The 21,500-nt window shown below is 42.7% G+C and overlaps 1 protein-coding gene across 2 annotated transcripts in view; it reads right to left on the reverse strand.

Annotated features, from left to right (window-relative positions):
- The window catches only part of PHF2 (PHD finger protein 2), a 287,511-nt gene that overhangs the window by 20,604 nt on the left and 245,407 nt on the right, over positions 1 to 21,500 (reverse strand). For both annotated transcript variants that reach the window (XM_033926403.1, XM_033926404.1), the window contains 3 exons: positions 19,147 to 19,304; positions 12,141 to 12,397; positions 2,112 to 2,207 (listed from right to left, as the gene is read on the reverse strand). In XM_033926403.1, coding sequence (XP_033782294.1) covers positions 2,112 to 2,207; positions 12,141 to 12,397; positions 19,147 to 19,304 — 511 coding nt within the window. The remainder of the gene's footprint in view (positions 1 to 2,111; positions 2,208 to 12,140; positions 12,398 to 19,146; positions 19,305 to 21,500) is intronic.

The raw sequence follows: 21,500 nt of genomic DNA on the forward strand, positions 1-21,500 counted from the left end.
CCTGGCCTCTACCCTGTCCCCCCAAGAATATTATCCCCCTACTGCGACTAAAGGCCAGCTTGTAGTGAAGCTACTTATACAATTAATCCGTACCGGGGGGACAGTTTTCTAAGCGCCTATTTCTGTGAGTTAAGCACCGTTTTACCCTTCAGAAATGACTTTAAAATTGCCCTTCCAACATTAAGCCCACATTTAAAATGAGCTTGGCACAGAAAGGGATGTAGATTTCTAACAAAAAGATATCCCTTCAGAATGTGAGCAATACGGTAGGTATGCCAAGAGCAGTTTGTTCCCTCGCAGGGCGCATTCTACCCCTGATCTCATGGACCCAGGATCTTTAACGGAACAGGCTTGCCGGGGACAGATATAAACCTTGCACATGGGCAACCAGGAATCCACACCCCAAAGAAACACCATCAACTCAGAAAGAATGTATATGCTACTAAACACAACTTCTGAGAAGCCCTTCTAACATGGCCGCCTACTTTGATTTTCCAGGATTAATCTTTTTTTTTAATTACAAAAGCCATTTACTAGAGTCAGTTCCCCTACCCGCAATGCACTTAATCCTGACCTATAATCCAGTACTAGCTATGACCATATCTTCCTTCCCCAAGCTGTTTCCATAGCATCCCCAGTCCCAATCAACCCAGGAAGCAATATAACCTAAACATGCCCTGCTTAATAAATGCAAGTGTTTCCATTAAAGTAAGGGGTCTGATGATATCGGCCAAGCATCAGCCGCAAAAGGGTTTTTGTTGATATTGATAGAAAACATGTTTGCTGAAAATATAAAATTCTCAGAGAGATTCAAGTCTTGGACACAGCTAATATAAAGTCACATACTGGGGGTGGGGTGGGGTTTCCAGAGTGGTGGTGGTGGTGGTCTCCATAACAGGCAGATACAAAGCTGAAATGCAGCATTCTATCTAGACCAGTGGTCTCAAACTCTTTGCAGGGCCATATTTTGCATTTGTAAATACTTGGAGGGCCTCAGAAAAAATAGTCAATGTCTTATTAAAGAAAAATGACAATTTTGCATGAAGTAAAACTCTTTATAGTTTATAAATCTTTCCTTTTGGCTAAGTCTGAATAATAATATTGTAATTTATAGCTAAAGAGACATATGATCAAGAAATGGTTTTATTCTACTTTTGTGATTATGATAAACATACTGAGGGCTTCAAAATAGTATCTGGCGGGCTGCGAGTTTGAGACCACTGAATTAAGGGGAACAGTTAATCTGCTGGCTGGGTTGGAGGGCAGAGGGCAGAACAGGACAATCAAGCCATTATGACATCACTGATGAGGCTGGCTCTTATTGGTGGAATGAGGCATTATGACATCACAATCTCAGCTCTGCTTCCCAAAGGCAAACAGGCTGTCATGGTTACAGTTTAGCCAGTGGTCTCAAACTCAAACCCTTTGCAGGGCCACATTTTGGATTTGTAGGTACTTGGAGGGCCTCAGAAAAAATAGTTAATGTCTTATTAAAGAAATGACAATTTTGCATGAGGTCAAACTCTTTATAGTTTATAAATCTTTCTTTTTGGTTGTCTTAATACTAATATGGTAATTTATAGCTAAAGAGACATATGATCAAGAAATGGTTTTATTTTACTTTTGTGATTATGATAAACATACAGAGGGCCTCAAAATAGTACCTGGCGGGCCGCATGTGGCCCCCGGGCCGCGAGTTTGAGACCACTGATCTAGGAGTAGAAGAATAGAGGCGTAGTAATACTATTTTCCCATGAATACGATCAGTGCCAAAACTTTAACAAATTTCAAAGCAATAATAATAGTCAAATGTGTTAAACTTGGAAACCCTTCTGCTCATCTCCTGCCTCCCTTAAAAAAAAAAAAAAATTGTTAAGACAGTAGAAGCAATCAGCTTTCAAGATTGAGGCCCTCTTTTACAAAGGTGTGCTAAGCGTTTTAGCTCGCTAACCGCTAACGTGTCCATAGGATAATATGCACGCATTAGCGTTTAGCGCACGCTAAAAAGCGTAGCGCATCTTAGTAAAAGAGGGGGTTAGGAACTGATGTTTTTCATCTGTGCGCGTATGGCGACTACATGTAGCTAAATGCCGTAAATGTTTTGGGCTTACCTGTCGGACTGTAAGGAGCATCATCTGAGCTTTTTCTCTTTTTCGACCTTGATTTGAACACTGGATTATCTTCGTCTGATTCTAGGGATGGGTAAACTAGACAGGCAGAAAAAACAAATACCATTTTAGCCCTATTTATTCAAACGGATCCAGTTTCTTCTCGATTGCTTGATGTAAGGCAAGAAACATGGCAAGCATTTACTCTTGGGTCTATCCTTTTGAGAACATTTCCGAACTTACTCTCTCTTGATCAAATATACCCCTTTCCTTTACAAAGCCGCGCTAGTCTTTTTTTTTTTTTTTTTTCGCATCGGCCGCCGCGGTAACAGCTCCGATGCTCAGAATTCCTACGAGCCTGCTGCGGCTGGAGCTAAAAACGCTAGAGTGGCTTTGTAAAGGAGGGGATAGCTTTATACCAGGGTTGTCAAAGTCCCTCCTCGAGGGCCACAATCCAGTCGGGTTTTCGATATTGCCCCAATGAATATGTATGAGATCTATTAGCAAACAATTGAAAGCAGTGCATGCAAATAGATCTCATGCATACTCATTGGGGAAATCCTGAAAACCCGACTGGATTGCGGCCCTCGAGGAGGGACTTTGACACACCTCCTTTATATAGTGAACGAACCAAAGAAGTTCATCATCCTTAAGAAACCAAGCTCCCAATCTGACTGTTTATTGTCCAAACTATAAATTAGGTAGATGTCAAGTTTCTAATTATAAATGAGACAATATCAAGTTGATTTAGACCCTCACTAAGTTGTGTTAATGTACCTTATTGCAATTTAAAGCCTATTAATTAAGAAAAGCCCCATTATTCACCATCCTAGTGCAGTGGTCTCAAACTCAAACCCTTTGCAGGGCCACATTTTGGAGGGCCTCAGAAAAAAATAGGGATGCAAGACAAAGTTAGACAAGTTCCTGCTGAACCAGAACGGACACAGATAGGGCTAGTCTCAGTTAGGGACAGATTTTTCAAATTATGGGGAACCACAAACACAAGGGGGCACTCAGAGAAATTGAAAGGGGGAAGGTTTAGAACAAACGCCAGGAAGTTCTTTTTCACCCAGAGGGTGGTGGATACATGGAACGCACTACCGGAGGATGTGATAAGCAGGAGCACGCTACAGGGCTTCAAAGAAGGTTTGGATAGGTACCTGGAAGACAAAGGGATTGAGGGGTACAGATAGGAGTAGAGGTAGGTTATAGGGAGAGAATTAGAGGCAGTTACAAAATTAGACAGGGACACTGTTCAGGCAATTAGGCCTGATGGGGGAGCGGGAGCGGACCGCTGGACAAGATGGACCTCTGGTCTACCTCAGCGGAGGCAACTTCTTATGTTCTTAGTTAATGTCTTATTAAAGAAATGACAGTTTTGCATGAGGTAAAACTCTTTATAGTTTATAAAGTCTTAATAATAATTTTGTCATTTATAGCTAAAAAGACATATGATCGAGAAATGGTTTTATTTTACTTTTATGATTATGATAAACATACCGAGGGCCTCAAAATTGGACCTGGCGAGGCCGCATGTGGCCCCCGGGGCTGCGAGTTTGAGACCCACTGACCTAGGGTGAATCTCTTCATAACAGCGGTTAATAAAGCCCAATGAATAAATAAATATTCTCAGTCAGGCCTATTTATCACGTAAGGCAAGGGGGTGGGCAAATCCGGTCCTCGAGAGCCACAGGCAGGTCAGGTTTTCAGGATATCCATAATAAATTTGCATGAGATAGATTTGCATCTCAAGGAGGCAGTGCGTGCCAATCCCATCGCATATATATTCATGGTGGAGATCCTGAAAACCTGACCTGCCTGTGGCTCTCGAGGACCGGCTTTGCCCACCCCTGACCTTAAGGGCCTGCTGTCCTCCTCACAGCTGCATCCGCTGTCTGGGAAAAATGCCATTTGGCTGGGGCCATCCATTGATTTTCAGTAGCACTATCCAGACAATGTCACTGAAAATCATTATAGACCACCCTGGTGCTATTCGGACAGCACTGAGTTAGTATGGAGCAGAGGCAAACGTTATCAGGCATACAAATTAATAAAAAGCTTAACAGTGGGATCTGGATAGTCTCAGCTGTCTCCCATCAAACACTCCCCACCACTCACCCCCCTACCCCAATATCTATCAAAATACTACACAGTCTGAAATCTGGTGAATATAGTCGCAGCTCTGTTTATTGATCAACAATAACCAAATAACAGCCTCAACATAATTTGCATACATTAACATCAATTAACAACATAACCAAGCTCCTTCCGAGCTACCAGGTGTACATAGCATTATATTGCCCCCGACCCTTTCACATCAGCAAGAATCTGAGGGGGTGGCATGACCACATGCTTCTTTAACCGGGTCACTTGACCCCAAGGCACAGCTCCCGGCCGGTTGACCGCTCATCGCTGGATAAGCCCCGGCATCCAGTAGCTCGGGAGAACCGCCACCCCGAGCTACCTTCGCCAGCCAAAAACACAGGCAGGCAGGTGAGAAAAAAGCCGCCCTGGAGGACCCCGGAAGGAGCTGGGTCCTCCAAGGTCCCAGCTTTAAATCCTCGCCCCCGCATCGCCAATTGCCCCCTGCACCAATTTCTTCACAGCCTCCCGGCAGGGAAAATCCTTTAGCCAATCCCTAGCTATCGTCCTCACCGCCCCCCCCTCCCCCAACTACCTGCTTGTCTCAATGGGTGACATGCAGGCATCCCAGCTCCGTGTTACCCTTCGCTCATTGAGATAAGCTCTCGGGCTACACTTTAGAGAAAAGATTAACTATATTCTTTCTGGGGATTTTGTTAAATAATGATCCAGCTGCAGTATGTGTACTTTTTAGGAGCAGCTTTTTAGCTGTATTTCACACAATGTAAGAGTGATTACTATCGAGGCTGTGTTCATTTATCTTGCTATCCATCTATATGCATTTACATGGCTTAGGGCTGGTGTGACTCCAAACACACAGTGGTATCAAAGACATTGAGCCACGCAGCAGAAAGGGGATGCAGGTCCTCTCTGCCCAAGTGGTGAAGACAAGAAAGGAAGTGAGTGGGTAAGGCAGAGAACAAGCCTGGCCTTTGCCTGCCCAAGCAGGAGATACTCTGGACACCATGGGAGGCAGGAGAAGAGGAGATATTAGAAGGCAGCACGGAGGGGCAGAGCAGGCACAAAGCTTGAGTCCAGTTTGCTAATGTCCAGGAGAAAGTACTGATGGAGGAGATAAGGGATGTGGAAAAAGGAGGGAGGAAGGAACAGAGGACATAAGGAGTTGGGAAGGGTTAGAGAAAAAAGCCGGGAATGAAGGAGGGGAAAATGTAAGAAAGAAACTAAGGAGAATGGATGCTAGACCATCAGTGGGGTATTAGTTAGTTAAATTTTTTTTCTGTACCACTTAAGAACTAAACGGTTAATATGAGTTAAAACAAACATAATAATTATGACAAACTAAAATCTTAAAATCAACTGAATCCAATCAATACATTGTCGCAACTCACCCACCAAAGCATTCCACATCGTAATACCAGCTAAGCAGAATGTCATTGCTCTGCTGTCTGCATAGTAACCTTGCTTCCTTGAGGTTAATAAATTATACCCAACTGCTCATGCACTCCCAAACCACTCGCACACCCGATACAATCACTCATCGACATGCTTGCTTATATACATCCCCTCACCTACTCCCACAAGCACCACCACTTGCACACACAGAGGTTTTGCCATTCTGATGTCAAAAAACACGCAATATTTCTAGCAGGCTGTCTCCAACTTGTTTTCTTTCATTTGACAAAGAAAATTAGAAACAGAAACAAGCAATGGAGCTCAACAGATCAAGAGAACATCTGCCTGCCTGATACCACCTGCTAGTATGATAATGTAGAACAGTGGAAATGGCTTCCCAACACGTCTGAACATGTTAAAAATGGCAATGCACCACATCAACCACATCCTCATTTTTAATAATAATAATAACGGTTTATATACCGCAGGACCGTGAAGTTCTATGCGGTTTACAAAGATTATAAAAAAATGTTACAAATTGAATAGAATTGACATAATTAATATCTAATCTAATCTAATCCTTAGGTTTGTATACCGCATCATCTCCACGTTCGTAGAGCTCGACGTGGTTTACAGTAGGAGAAATAGGAAGGAACTACAACAGAGGGTTAGAGGTAGAAGTGTGAAGAAAATTTAGAGGACTTGGGATGCCAAGATATAAGAGTTTCCTTGATTCCTAAGTTGGAGGGAGACTTACATTTTTTTAGAAAAGCCAGGTTTTCAGATGTTTGCGGAAAACTTGGAGAGAGCTCAAGTTCCGAAGAGGGGAGGTAAGGTTGTTCCAGAGCTCAGTGATTTTGAAGTGGAGGGAGGTCCCTAGCTTTCCTGTGTTTAGCAGTTCTAGAGATCTGGTATTGAGAGAGAGATTGTGCGAATCAATTTCTTATGTACTTTAGGAACAGATATGTTTTTAGTTGTCTCCTAAATTCCCTATATGTATTGGAAAGCGTAAGTAGTTGTTTCAGATCGTTGCCCCACAATGCTGCTTGATAAGAGAGAAGACATTGGTGATGAATTTTGAATTTACATCCTCTAACCGGGGGGGGAAACAAAATTCAAGTTTGAGCTTTTTTTATGTCTATTGGTTGAAAAGGAGAATAGGTCGGTTATGTATTTAGGGGCTAGACCAAATAGAACCTTGAAGCAAAAGCAGCTGAACTTAAACCTCACACGCGCCTCCAATGGCAACCAATGCAGGAGTCGGTAGGAGGGAGTTATGTGATCGTACTTCTTCAATCCAAAGATCAGCCTAACTGCTGTATTCTGCACCAGTTGCAATCGCCGCATATTTTTCTGGGAAATTACCAGATAGGCGATGTTGCAGTAATCCAGTTGGCTCAGTATGAGGGATTGTACCAGGATTGTAAATGATGGTGCGTCAAAATATGCTCTAATGGACAAAGTTTCCAGAGAGTAAAAAAAACTTTTTTGACCAAAGAGTCTACCTGGTCTTTCATGGTTAGGCCCTGGTCCAGCGTTACGCCCAGAACCTTCAGAGTGGGTTGAATGGGGTAACTAAGGTTGCTGATGCGTAGTGGAGTTGTAGTATCTATGGGTATGGTGAAGCTATGAAGAATTTTGTTTTTTCTAAATTGAGCTTCAGTCTAAATTCAGTCATCCATTGTTCCATCGAGTTTAGTGCATCTGTTACCATGGGAGTAACTTCTGAGAGAGAGGTGGCGAATGGGATGATGATCGTAAAGTCGTCTGAATAACTGAATCATTTTATTCCTAGTTGGGACAGTTGTGCACCTAATGTTGACATGTAAACATTGAAAAGTAATGGGGATAGTGGTGACCCCTGTGGGACGCCAGATGGGTTACTCCAGGTGTCCGAGAGATTGCAATCAAAACGAACTTGATAGGTGCGGGATATAAAGAAGCCGCGGAACCAGTCTAACACCTTTCCTCTGATACCAGTTGCATCTACGCATTTGTAGCAATTTCTCATGGTCTACTAAGTCAAAGGCGGAACTCATATCAAATTGCATAATCAGGGCATTGAGGCCTCTACTAAACAAGGAGCGTAAGTTATCTAATATGGCTGCAATTACTGTCTCAGTGCTAAATAAAGGTCTGAAACCTGATTGGGTTTCATGTAGGAGAGAGAACTGGTCAAGATATTCCATCAATTGGGTGTGCACTAATCCTTCCATGATTTTTACAAACAATGGAATGGAAGCTACTGGTCTGTAGTTGGTTACGAATGCTAGTGATTCTTTATTATTTTTTGGAATTGGGGTTATTATAATGTGGACAACACAAAGGAATCCAATGAAAACTGCAATATCACCAGCCAAAGCAAAAACAAAAAACAAACTGCAGACTCCTATGTACCAGATGCAGGCAATGTTTTATTATACCAAATATTTTATGCAGTTGAAAATACCACCTTATAACAAACCAAGGGACCTGACACGGTACGTGTTTCGGAAAACACTCCTTCCTCATGGACCTCTGCATAACAACTGCATAAAATATTTGGTATAATAAACATTGCCTGCATCTGGTACATAGGGGTTATTATAATGTGACCATTATTCGTAGGAAATTTTCCATTTTTTAAGTTTTCGGACAAATAATTCCACAATGTTAGTTTAAAGTCTAATGGGGCTGTTTTCATAATTTCTGGGGGACAGGAGTCCAAAACGCAGTACGATTTTTGTATACTTGTTGTGTACTTTCATTAATTATTCCATTCTAAATTTTGAAAGGATCTCCAGATCATATCCACTGGTATTTCATTTCCTTGTCTGTTAACTATTTGATGTTCGTGTATGTCGTTTGCTGAGCAGTTATTCCTTAAGTTTTTAATTTTTGAGTGAAAGGGTTGTGCTAGATCGTTTGCTGAAGGTAACTTAATGTTGTGCATGGGTTGAGTGTGGCGTGTGGTATCAAATAAATGTGTAACCAAGTTGAAACAATTCTTTTGTATCGGTTCCTGTCGAGCTAGTATTGGGTGGGTCGATTTTGGATGAGTAGAATGCTTTGCGTTTATCTTTTATCAATTGTTTGTAACAAATGTTGGATCTCCAGATATTCCAATCTGACAGTTTTCCCGATTTTTTTTTTTTTTTTTTTTTTCCCCCAGATCCTTTCAAGGCGCCTTACTACTTGTTTCATTTTCAAAAGGTCAGCGTCAAACCATTTATTATGTTTATTTGGGCGGCGTTTACTATTACATTTAGGGGCAATATTGTCTAGGATGGCTGTGCTCGTTTTCATCCAGTGCTCCCAGAAATCAACCCCCTCTTGGATAGGTTCCTAGAGGACAAAGGGATTGAGGGGTATAGATAAGGGTAGAGATGGGCTAAAGGGATAGGAGTAGAGGTAAGTTATAGGAATAGGAGTAGAGACAGGTTATAGAGCTAGTCAGGGACCACTGCTCAGGCAAAAGGGCCTGAGGGGCCGCCGCGGGAGCGGACCGCTGGGCGAGATGGACCTCTGGTCTGCCTCAGCGGAGGCAACTTCTTATGTTCTTCTGCTGGTAGTTCATATTGAGACCAATATTCCTCTGGGTTTTTATACTTAAGGGCTCTTAAATAGAATCAAAGAAAGGAGAAAAAAGTCACTTAACCACGCCATTGCACCAGGCACATTAGTCAGATTGTGAGTCCACTGGGACAGATAGGGAGAAATACTTGAGTACCTGAATGTAAACTGCTTAGGCTATAAGCCGTGTATAAATATGTACTAAAATAAATGAATAAATGTCAAAATATGGGGTATCAAAAAGTCAATGAAGGCCACCATTTTGTTTTGAGATAAAGACTGGTTACTCATCTCAGTATAGATTGGTGGCCTTCCCTGACATTGTGAGCACTTAGCCACTCTCATCACTACAGAGGAATACAAATTTAAAAATGTACATATCCATCGTGTGCAACCAACCCGGGATTTTCACTAAGAGTAACTGTATAATTCAGTCACTGGCCCAGAAATTTGCTGTCCTGATACAGCACAAATGCATTCTTTTTCATCAACCGAGAATGTCTACACGACAAAGAGTCCCCATAATATGGACAGCACAGACATATAATTTACTGGACTAGCTAATTGAACCTTCTCTGTATCTTCTATATCAAACACAGATCATCACAACTACAAACTTCACTTTCCTGAAGTTTCTACTTTGGCCACAGGCATTTAAGCGAGATAATCTACGAACCTTTCACACACATGAAAATCTCAGTCTATTTAAAATAAGACTTCACAGTACTTACTGTACTTGTGACACTGATACAGTTTGGCCAGAACACAAACCCCCCCCCTAAAAAAAAAAAAAAGTGTGAACAAAGCAAAGATGACACTTAGCAGGGGGGAGCAAGAGCGAAGACAGAGGTCAAGTGGGGTTTGATAACTAATTTCAGACACAGAAAATAAGCTGTCTAGATGAGATTTAAAGCCTTTGCCAACCATCATATTTATCTGTTGGTCTCAAATGAGAAATTCCTTTTATTCATACCAGCTGATATTTTGGTAGTACCGTGTTTCTCTGAAAATAAGACACTGTCTTATATTAATTTGGGGCCCAAAAAAGGCACTAGGTCTTATTTTCGGGGATGTCTTATTTTTTCATGTAATGATCATCTCTCCTTTCCTCTCCTCCACCCCAATTCTTCCTACTTCCTTTCTCTCCCCCACATGTACAGAATTTTTCTTCCCCTCTCACCCATCCCCTTGTGCAGTATTTTTCTAGCCCTCCCTTCCATCCCTTGTGCCAAACCCTTGCAGCTTCTTTCCCTCCCTTCTTCCCATCCCCCCATGTATTATCTTTCTATCCCCCCACCACCGTGCACCTCCCCATTCCCCTCCGCCCGCTGACCCATCTCTCCCTCCCATCTGAACTGCGAGACAGAATACCTTATAACAAACCGGCAGCGTTGGCACTTGGCATGCTGATGACATCAGCAGCAGAGGAATGCCCAGGAGATAGAAGGCCGCAAAGCAGCCGGTGTAGATTGCTGCCGAGTGCCGATGCCGCCAGTTTGTTATAAGGTATTCCTTTCTCGCGGTTCGGATGGGAGGAAGAGATGGGTCAGTGTGTGTGTGGGGGGGGGGGGGGGTGGAGTGCGCAGCAGCGGGGGAAGCACTGCTGCTGCCTGCGACTAGGGCTTATTTTTGGGGTAGGTCTTATTTTTGGGGAAACACGGTCCCAGGTTTGTTTTGTTTTTTCTTTTGGGGGGGAGAGAGTTATCAATGTGGGCTACTGTTATGAGGTTTATTTTACTGTTAATTCATACTATTTTAGCACTGGCCCCATTTTGTGCAATGAGACTTTGCTACTAATAACCCGGGTTATACTTTCTTAAATAAGTGTTGTGCAATAGAAGTTTGGCTGAAGTAATTAAATCCAGAATAAAATAAATTTGGCCTTGGTCAGTAAGACTGCAAATTCCTTACCAAAACAATCCCCTGTGATTTGGGGCATTAATATTTCTTTAGTGACTACAGAAAAAATATTGGACATTTTTGATTCTAAGCTTATGATGGAAGAGCAAGATATCTTAATTGTTAAAAAGATACACTATAAACTGGGGCTCATTCAGCAGACACTCTTGTATTTTTTCAGTCTACAACAAATAGTTCAGGCTGTGATTTCAACACAGTTTGACCATTACAACCTAATTTAGGGACCCTTTTACTAAGGCATGCTAACCGATTTGTGTCAGCGTGAAATGATACCAATTTTGCATGAGTTAAAACACTTATGGTAAGGGATTAAATCATAAACTTCAACCATACCCCCAACACAAAAAACAAATATTTTAACTTTGAATGTTCAATTAGTGCATTAAGTGATATGGCGATTGGTCATATGGAACCGCTGTAAAAAAGCCCCACGACCCAACTCATTGTTGGTCTCTCATCTTCACCAAGTTATTTATATTGTTTGAAAAACTTTTATAATTTTCTTAATTTTAAAGAACGCAAAACTTAGCTTACATAACAGCTAGGCAGTGGTTCGGTGAAGGGGCCGTTATGTAAGCTAAGTTTTGCGTTCTTTAAAATTAAGAAAATTATAAAAGTTTTTCAAATAATTTTTTTACAGGGGTTCCTTATGACCAATGTAGAGGGTCTCTAATCGCCATATCACTTATGCACTAATTGAGCATTTAAAGATAAAATATTTTTTTTGTGTTGGGGGTATGGTTGATATTTTTTGGGGTAATATGATAGACATCCAAGATTAAATGCACCTTCTAACATCAAGGACTAACTTTGGATACTGTATTGCTACATCATTGACTAAAACTCCTGTTCAATTTCCTGCAGTTTTGTCTTTGTTTTGTTACTGTTAACACAATCTATGATCATTTGACTTCCCCAAGTCTTAAATGATTATTTTTCAGTCATTTCTAAGCTGGAATCATAGATAATTCCTCTACAACTCATTTACATGAGGAATTTTTTTTTTTTTTATACCTCTTTCGGATTTTTACATCAAGTAATAGGATACAATGTTAGTAAACTTACCATAATCGGAATCCTTAAAACAAGCACCCAAGTTATCCTGGTCTTCATAATAGTCGTCAATATCAATGCTGTTTTTTGTGCTTTTCTTGGTCCCTCTTTTGCATGCTGACTTTTTGGCGTTTTGGGTTGAAAGGGAATTATTTTTAGCTTGATTTGCATTCCAAGATGTTTGTAGACAGGAGTCTGAAGACTGGAGGTTTGCCATTGATAACATTCCCTGGATTGCTTCCTGTGTGCTAGGAGAGGCAGGTGGTTGGCTAGAACAGAGAAAACAAAGGGAATTTTACTAAGCATAACTTAACATGCAATATATCAATTCAATTCGATATATATAGATCGCTTAGCCAACATTCCTATGTGGTTTCAACCGCTGGATTCATAAAATAAGGCATATGCATATTGAAATCGTCACAACCAGCATTAAACCACAAGAAAACCAATCAAATGCTGTAAACAATCAATCTTAATAATTACATCCATTATTATTACCTCCCCTAAACTTGCTTGAATAATTACATTTTAGGCTCCTTATACAAAGGCGCGCCAGCGGGGTTAACGGGCGTGACTTTCCATCACGCGCTAACCCCCACGCTGGCCAAAAAATGCAAGTTAATTGTACCCAAATTCAAAATAAGTTTCTTCATCACAACTTTCAATGGGGGTGCATACATATTTTGCAGACCCTATTATAAAATTATCTTTGGATCATGTCTCATTAATAAGGACAACTCATTATCACTCTTATTTTTGAAAACCATGCACATACATTTCAATATACAATGCAGCTTTACTGGTAACCAATGTAGACCTTTTAAGACTGGGTTAATATTGTATATCAAGTCAACTGCATAACAGTTTATACAAATTTGGATGTATGAAGGTATAGGGGAGAAGCTTATCAAAACCTTACCCCCTCTTCTACGAAACTACGCTAGCAGTTTCTAGTGCGGGGAGCCGCGCTGAATGGCCTGCGCTGCTCCCGACGCTGATAGGAACTCTATGAGTGTCGGGAGCAGCGTGGGCCATTCAACACGGCTCTCTGCGCTAAAAACCACTAGCGTGGTTTCATAGAAGAGGGCGTTAAATTATTGTTGCTGGTTTCCATGTTTGTTTCTCTAGGGCAGGGGTAGGGAACTCCGGTCCTCGAGAGCCGTATTCCAGTTGGGTTTTCAGGATTTCCCCAATGAATATGCAGTGAAAGCAAATAGATCTCACGCATATTCATTGGGGAAATCCTGAAAACCCGACTGGAATACGGCTCTCGAGGACCGGAATTCCCTACCCCTGCTCTAGGGAAACCCTTGGAGTTGCAAATCCATAAAATAAGAGCGGAGCTGTAGATTAAATAATGCAGCAGCCTGAGAAGATGTGGTTCAGTTTCCATTGTGGCTCCCTATGATTCTGGGCAAGTCACTTAATCCTCCATTGGCCCAGGTATATAATAAGTACCTGTATATAATATGCAAACCACTTTGATTGTAACTACAGAAAGTGGTATATCAAACCCCTTACCCTTTCAATACTATTTCAGTAGCCTTTAGGTTGATTTATCTTTTATTGCAGTGTCTCGCAAACTTTTTGAAGATGCAGCACCCTAAACTCGGGGCCTCAGCTGAAGGGCGTGGACATCGATGCGATGATGTCGTGCGCTGATGTTGGGCGCATGCACGGAGGCCCTCCAGATGGGGCTCTGAGCTTGCTATTACTACGCCAGTGGGGGGGGGGGGGAGGGGTGTTTAGGGGAGGAGAGGCGCCGGCACCAGCTGACCGACTACAGGATGTGTGAGAGGCATGTCCTGTAGGCAGTCAGTCTCCTTGCCAGCGTCTCACGGGACACCCTAAATCTTGCCGCGGCACACACTTTGCAACACACTGCTTTTTATCCGCTGTGCTGACCAAAATGATATGGTTCCAGTTGTAAACAAGTTAGCATTTGTCCGTTGTTATAATCTTCTTTTGTTTCCGACAGGCAGAATTTGTTTTGATGTATCCTGCCATCCCCATTTACTTGTTTCAAAGCTCCCCTGCTTTTTCTCTTATTTCAGGTTATTGAAGATAATCATATCTGGATTGTTTTGATCAACAATTTCTTTGAAGTGTCTCCTATTCACAGTCTGCCCTCGGGTGTTCTTCCTCCGATGAATCAGACTGCACTTATCAACCATGAATTCCATTTCGAGTGCCTGCCTTCATTCACTTGACAGTCAAAGCTATTTTGCTAAGACATTTATTTATTTCTTGCATTCGTTATTCCACCTTTCAATAGATCAAGGCAGTTTTCAGTCATTCAGATAAAAACGGCTAAACAGTCTAAATCTACGACGCTATGTAAAAGCCTACACATAAAAGCAAATAAGGGAACGTGAATAGGCACAGCAAGAAGTAGACTAACACATATCCAGAACATATAAGGATGATTTCAAGTAACATAAATCTTCAGAAAAAAAAAAGTGAAATAAATTACTGTATTTCTTTGATTCTAAGATACACTGCTTTGCCAGTTTTGACTGCCGTGGAGCATAGCTGTGGCTTACATTCAATGGTATTTTGAATCGAGGTCCAAAATTTCAAATCACGTGACCTATATTCTTTCCACTACAACATTCGCATAGCTACTAGGGGGCGTTGGGGGGACTGCAGGCTCAGGCACCCTCCACAACTGGTACTGGTACCAGTACCATACCAGCCAGTCAGGTTTTCCAGATATTCGTAATGAATATTTGTGAGATTGATTTTCATGCACTGCTTCCACTACATCCAAATTTCTCTCATGCATATTCATTGTAGATAGCCAGAAAAATCTGACTGGCTGGGATTACCTCAGGACAGGTTTGAAAACCGCTGTTCTGGTCTAATGGGATGGGGAATGTGATCTCCCCATTTGGTTCCTCCATAGCTTTTTTTCTATGCAGCATGACCATCCTACATAAACATCCACTTTTGATTTTAGTCTTTACTAGAGAATGACATGGGGACAAATTTTTTTCCCATCCTCACAGGAACTCAATTCCCCCCCCCCCCCCACGAGTTTTGTCTTTGTCCCTGTCCCATTCATGTAAGCTCTGCCTTAACTGCAAAAGCCTTGAACAGTTGTGATTTTAAAGTGTTTGAGGCTTGTGCGGATGAGGACGGAGCTTAGGCATTGGTGGAATGAGGCATTATGACATCACAATCTGAGCTCTAGAATGTTGCTACTAAGGATTTGAAAGGGTTTGAGGCTTGTGTAGATGAGGACGGAGCTTAGGCATTGGTGGAATGAGGCATTATGACATCACAATCTGAGCTCTAGAATGTTGCTACTTAGGATTTTAAAGGGTTTGAGGCTTGTGCAGATGAGGACGGAGCTTAGGCATTGGTGGAATGAGGCATTATGACATCACAATCTGAGCTCTAGAATGTTGCTACTTAGGATTTTAAAGGGTTTGAGGCTTGTGCAGATGAGGACGGAGCTTAGGCATTGGTGGAATGAGGCATTATGACATCACAATCTGAGCTCTAGAATGTTGCTACTTAGGATTTGAAAGGGTTTGAGGCTTGTGCAGATGAGGACGGAGCTTAGGCATTGGTGGAATGAGGCATTATGACATCACAATCTGAGCTCTAGAATGTTGCTACTTAGGATTTGAAAGGGTTTGAGGCTTGTGCAGATGAGGACGGAGCTTAGGCATTGGTGGAATGAGGCATTATGACATCACAATCTGAGCTCTAGAATGTTGCTACTTAGGATTTGAAAGGGTTTGAGGCTTGTGCAGATGAGGACGGAGCTTGCAGGAATGGAGAAGGGATAGGCAAAGAAGTCGCCGGGATGGAACGGGAAAATGAGTTCCCGCGGGGACAGGGAAAATTTTGTCCCCATGTCAGTCTCTACTTGGGAGAACAGAATAAAAAAATTGAATAAATAGTGTGAAAAGTTTCAGCCTCTGATAACCTGACCAGAGCTGGTATTGTGACATCATAATGCCTCATTCCACCAATGCCTAAGAGCCAACCTCATCAGTGATGTCACATTGGCTTGAGTGTCCTATATTGGGCTCACTTTTACTACATTTTGATTTCAGAAAATGACATGTGGACAAATTTTCCCCCCATCACCGCAGGAACTCAATTTCCCTGCCCCGCAAGTTTTGTCTCTGAGGCTTTTGTGGTTAAGGCACAGCTTACAGGAATGGGGCAGGGACGGGAAGGGAAAACGAGTGCCCGCAGGGACAGGGAAAAAATTTGTCCTCGTGTCATGCTCTAGTCTTTACTCAGTTCTGTGCAAAAATGTACTAACTGTTTAACAACCCAGCAGCTCAAAAAATTAAATAATGACGAGTGTTGCATGAACACTGGGAATTTTATCATTTTCTTTGACAGCACCAGAAAGCTTTGCTATTTTTGATACTATGTGAAGACTAGTGTAAGCAACAAAATTATAGCTCATATTCATCGGCATCCCCCTCCTACAACCTCCTGCACACTCAACTGTCTCTACCGAGAAACCCCAGCAAATTTCAGTCAATTACTCAAGTTACTTATGAATACGTGAAAGTTGTTGTAGAATTTATGGTAATATTTTCACTGTGAATAAATATTGGGAGTCTGCTTAAGTGCCGAGTAAGTGACTGAAGATAGCAACTTCAAAATATCACATCCAAACGACATATTGGTTTAAATAATGAGCAGGGGTATTTTCAAAATGATGGGTAAATCTGATTTTGGACATTTTCAGAAAAACGTCCAAACACCCAGTAGAGAAAATGGCCATTTTCAAACCTGAAACGTCCTACTTCTTTTGGTTTGAAAATGGTCATTTGCTAGGTGTTTTTTGAGTTCAGTGTATCTATCTTTTAGGACCATTCAGAACCCCTAGAGGGCACTGCAGTGAACTTCACATAAAAAGTCCCAGGTACACATCTCATTGTTACCCCTATTGCAGTGTTTAGAGAATCCTCCAGAGCTCACAAAAAACCTACTGTACACCACAACAATAGCCGTTAAGCCTGAGGTGTCACCTTTATGTAAGTAAGTAGGTTTTGGAGGGCTCATACTTTCCACCACAACTGTACTAATAACGAGCTGGATACAGGCCTGCGTCCTCTACTCCAGTGATTCCCAACCCTGTCCTGGAGGAACACCAGGCCAATCGGGTTTTCAGGCTAGCCCTAATGAATATGCATGAGAGAGATTTGCATAGGATGGAAGTGATAGGCATGCAAATTTGCTTCATGCATATTCATTAGGGCTAGCCTGAAAACCCAATTGGCCTGGTGTTCCTCCAGGACAGGGTTGGGAACCACTGCTCTACTCTGCAGTCCACTGTGCCAGCCACTAAGCTTTACGATTTAATAGGACTAGCCATATCGGCTGCTGCCAGTGGTGTAGCTAGAGAGGTTGGCACTGATGTGATGACACCTGGCATTGCTGTGGCATGTGCACCATCTTCGCAGGGGCTCTGGCACCTGTGCGCTTCTCTTGCCCCCGTAAAATGTTTGCCAGCGCAAGCAAAGCCTTCCACCTGCTTCTCGCACTGGCCTGAAGTGACATCAGCAGGGAGCTGAAGCTGGTGTGAGCAGTAGGCGAAAGAGGCTGCTCATGCTGGTATGCGAGGGGGGAGGGGGGGGCGGCACTCATGGTGGGGAAGAGCAAGGAGGAATGCTCAAGCTGCAGGGAAGATCCGTGGGGGAGGGGGAACGCCCATGCTGCACGGGCACCCAAGTGGCAGGGAAGAAAGGGGGGGGGAGGGCACATGTCAAAGCAATGCTGGGTGCCACAACCCCTGGGCGCCAACCTCTTCAGCTACGTCATTGCTCGGATATCCTTTTTTTGCCCTGGACATTTTGACAATGTTCCATTTTCGCAGGAAAACATCCCAATCATAAGCCCACTCTAATCCTGCCCAAAACACATCTCCAACGTGCCCCCCCCCCTTGAGAATTGTGTGCACTGCAGATGAACCGCATAGAAAAGCGTCTTAAAAGTGGGTTTCGAAAATAGCAATTTGGGCAGAAAAAAAAATATACATCTGCTGCTTTTGTTTTTCTGGTTTGAAAATGAGCCCCTTAAATCTCTGCTCTAATTTATCTGGAAGATATACTTATGTCCAATGTTAATGAGCGCTATTAGCCAAAGTAGAAAACCACACAAAAAAGTTCAGTCCCCTTTATCATTTTGTCTTTATCTTCTTTGAACCTTTTTTAATTCCGCTATATCAGGGGTAGGGATTAGGGAACTCCGGTCCTCGAGAGCCGTATTCCAGTCAGGTTTTCAGGATTTCCCCAATGAATATGCATGAGATCTATTTGCATGCACTGCTTTCAATGTATATTCATTGGGGAAATCCTGAAAACCCGACTGGAATACGGCTCTCGAGGACTGGAGTTCCCTACCCCTGCGCTATATCTTTTTGGAGAAATGGCAACCAGAACTGGGCACAATACTCTTGGACATATATACCATCCCTTTCCTAATAATTCCTAGCACTTCGTTTGATTTTTTTGGACACTGACGCACACTGGACAGAAGATTTCGGCATAGTGACACCCAGATCTTTTTCTTGGGTGCCGACTCCGAAGGTGGACATGTGTGTAATTTTAGCGTGACCACTTACATCAGCCAAAGAGTTGGTATAAATGCTCACACTTAGATTGCTTAAAAAAAAAAAAAAAGCATTTTCATGCATGAGTATGTGCCCTACCTGTATTCTGCCCATGAGAATGCCTGCTTCAAACTATGCACCACCAAATGTAGGTGACATCTTATAATGCCTAGTTAGAATACTGGCATTTCCATACATATGTGTACACATACATTTATATATGCCAGTATTATGGTCATCTACGCGTTTTCTTGGTATCTAAATATTGTTGTCCTCTTTACTGAATTACCTGAACATCAGCCTCACGTTACTGGGGGCCACGCTGACAATTTTTCCCCCAAAAAATACTCCATGACTTTTTTGCTGATTTTTTTTTTCCCCTGCTGACGCAGTGTGTGTGATGGTAAAATTCACCTGTGCAGGCTTTACCTGTTTGAATTGTATTCCAATCCCCCAACTTCTTTGCTTGCTTGAAGGAGATCCAGGATTCCCGCAGAACTCCCAGACTCTTTCTTTACTTTGGAATTCTGATCTTGCTTTGCATCTGTGTCTATGTGAAGTGAGCCTTCATCTGAGGAGTCGTCGCTCTGCCCAAATCCAAAAGGGTGATAAAGGAGTTAGCCAGCTCATCGGTAAAAAGATCAACCCAAAAAAAGTCACATTCACGCTAATAAGCAATGGCATAGCCAGATGCTTAATTTTAGGTGGGCCTGAGCCCAATGTGAGTGAGAATGAAATTTTCTATCTACTTGAGCTGGTGGGGATCCTCAAGACTCGTCTCGGCCAGAACTCTTCAAAGCCAGGTAGTCAGTAGCAGCGCCCTGAAGTAGCCACCACCACCACCACCCCTGCTTCCAAAAGTCAAGCATGTATGTGGAGGGAGGGCATGGTCCCAAACCACTCTGAACTACTACTACTGCAAGCTACTCAGCTTTGACGTGTTCTCGCTCAGTTGGCGAGACTTGGAGATCCCCACCAGCCACTGCAACAGTGGACCAATTTTGGATGGACCTTAGCCTATCTGGTCCCAACTGTGACTACACCACTGCTACTAAGAGTCAAAAATGGGGTGGGTAAAGCAACATCCAAGGCCAAATAATGAACAGAGAAGTACGCTTCCTCTCTATTCCACCCCCATCTCTGCAATGGCATTTTTCAACCCTGCTGACAACGTGCTCTTTGCTTTATTTTCTCTAAACAATGTGTCTAGAACAGCCCATTCCAGTCTACTGGGGATGTAGCCTGAATCCAGGTTCCCACAATCACAACAGACTACAGATAAGATGTCTTCGATTACGTGTAGTTTCTCAAGTACCTAGATGCATGACCACCTCTGATCCTGCAATATAACCCACAACAATTAACGTGGGCCTCCTTAACACATGCTCCCTTCGGGGCAAACATTTATACACAATGTAATCCTGACTTACAAATCATCTACTATGTATTACCAAAACGTGGCTATCAGACGCAGACTTAGCCAGGTGGTTTCACTTTCTTAGCCTGTAATAGGGCCCACTGACGAGGCAGTGGAATTGTGACTATTTATTCAACAAAATTATCCCTATTCATTATCCAATCATACCAAGTTGCACCAATTGAAGCCTTGCATTTTCACTTAGCCTCTTCACCACCAACAGATTTACTAATTTACCACCCCCTGTTCCCTTCTATTGGTCTTTTCAACTGTTACAAACCATGCTTATAGACTATTGTATGTCCTCTCCTCACCAATAATATTAGGTGACTTTAATATACTGTACATATGGATGACACCTCTGCTCCCTTCTCGTCAGTCCTCTTATCTGACCTCAACCTAAATCCACATATTACTGGTCCAACCCACACAGTCATTCCCTTGACTGGACACTCTCGCTCGAAAAAGGTACAAAGTAACTAAATTCTCCATCCATATTACTATTGGTCAGATCACTTCCTTATCACCTTTTGGTACTCTCTCACAGTTACCCCAAAATAAAAAAACACACCACTAAAACAACAACTAGAGATCTCAGTCAAATCACCCCCCAATTACTGTTAAGAGAAGTCCAAATTGATCCTTGAATCATTCTTAAATCAGAATTTAGAAGAACAGGCACAAGTTTTGGATAATGCTCTACAATCCTCTCTAAACACAAGATCATAACATAAGATCACCACTAAACCATTCCCTATTGGTTCAACCAAGATCTTATGGCCACTTAAACCTAAAATGAGACAAGTGGAACGCCACTGGCAATGAAAACGCACACCCAGCTCCTTCACCAATTATAAAGATATTGTCCATGCATACAAGATAGCACTTTGCACAGCAAAATACTTACTGTGTTTCCCCAAAAATAAAACCTACCTCGAAAATAAGCCCTAATCGTAGGCAGCCACCGTGCTCCCGCTGACCCTCCATCTTTCCATTCCAACCGATCCCCGCCGACCGTGACCATAAATACTTTGCTGTAGAGAAGCGTCAGGCCAGTAAACAGACGTCCCCAGCGAGAAGGCCATGAAGTAGCCTGTGAGTGCTGGTGGCCTGACGCTCCTCTGCAGCAAGGTATTTATGGTCGTGGTCGTCAGGAATCGGTTGGGAGGGAAGGATGGAGGGTCAATGGAGGTTCGGCTGCACACTGGGGGCGGCGGCGGGTGCTCAAGGGTTATGCTGCACGGGGATGGGAGGGAAGGATGGATGGAAGCTGGGCAAAGGGTTCTGCTGCACAGGGGGATGGGAGGGAGGAAAGGATGGAAGCTAGGCAAGGGTTCTGCTGCACAGGGGGATGGGAGGGAGGGAA

This window comes from Geotrypetes seraphini, chromosome 17, assembly GCF_902459505.1.
Source record: "Geotrypetes seraphini chromosome 17, aGeoSer1.1, whole genome shotgun sequence".
Classification (NCBI taxonomy): Eukaryota; Metazoa; Chordata; class Amphibia; order Gymnophiona; family Dermophiidae; genus Geotrypetes; species Geotrypetes seraphini.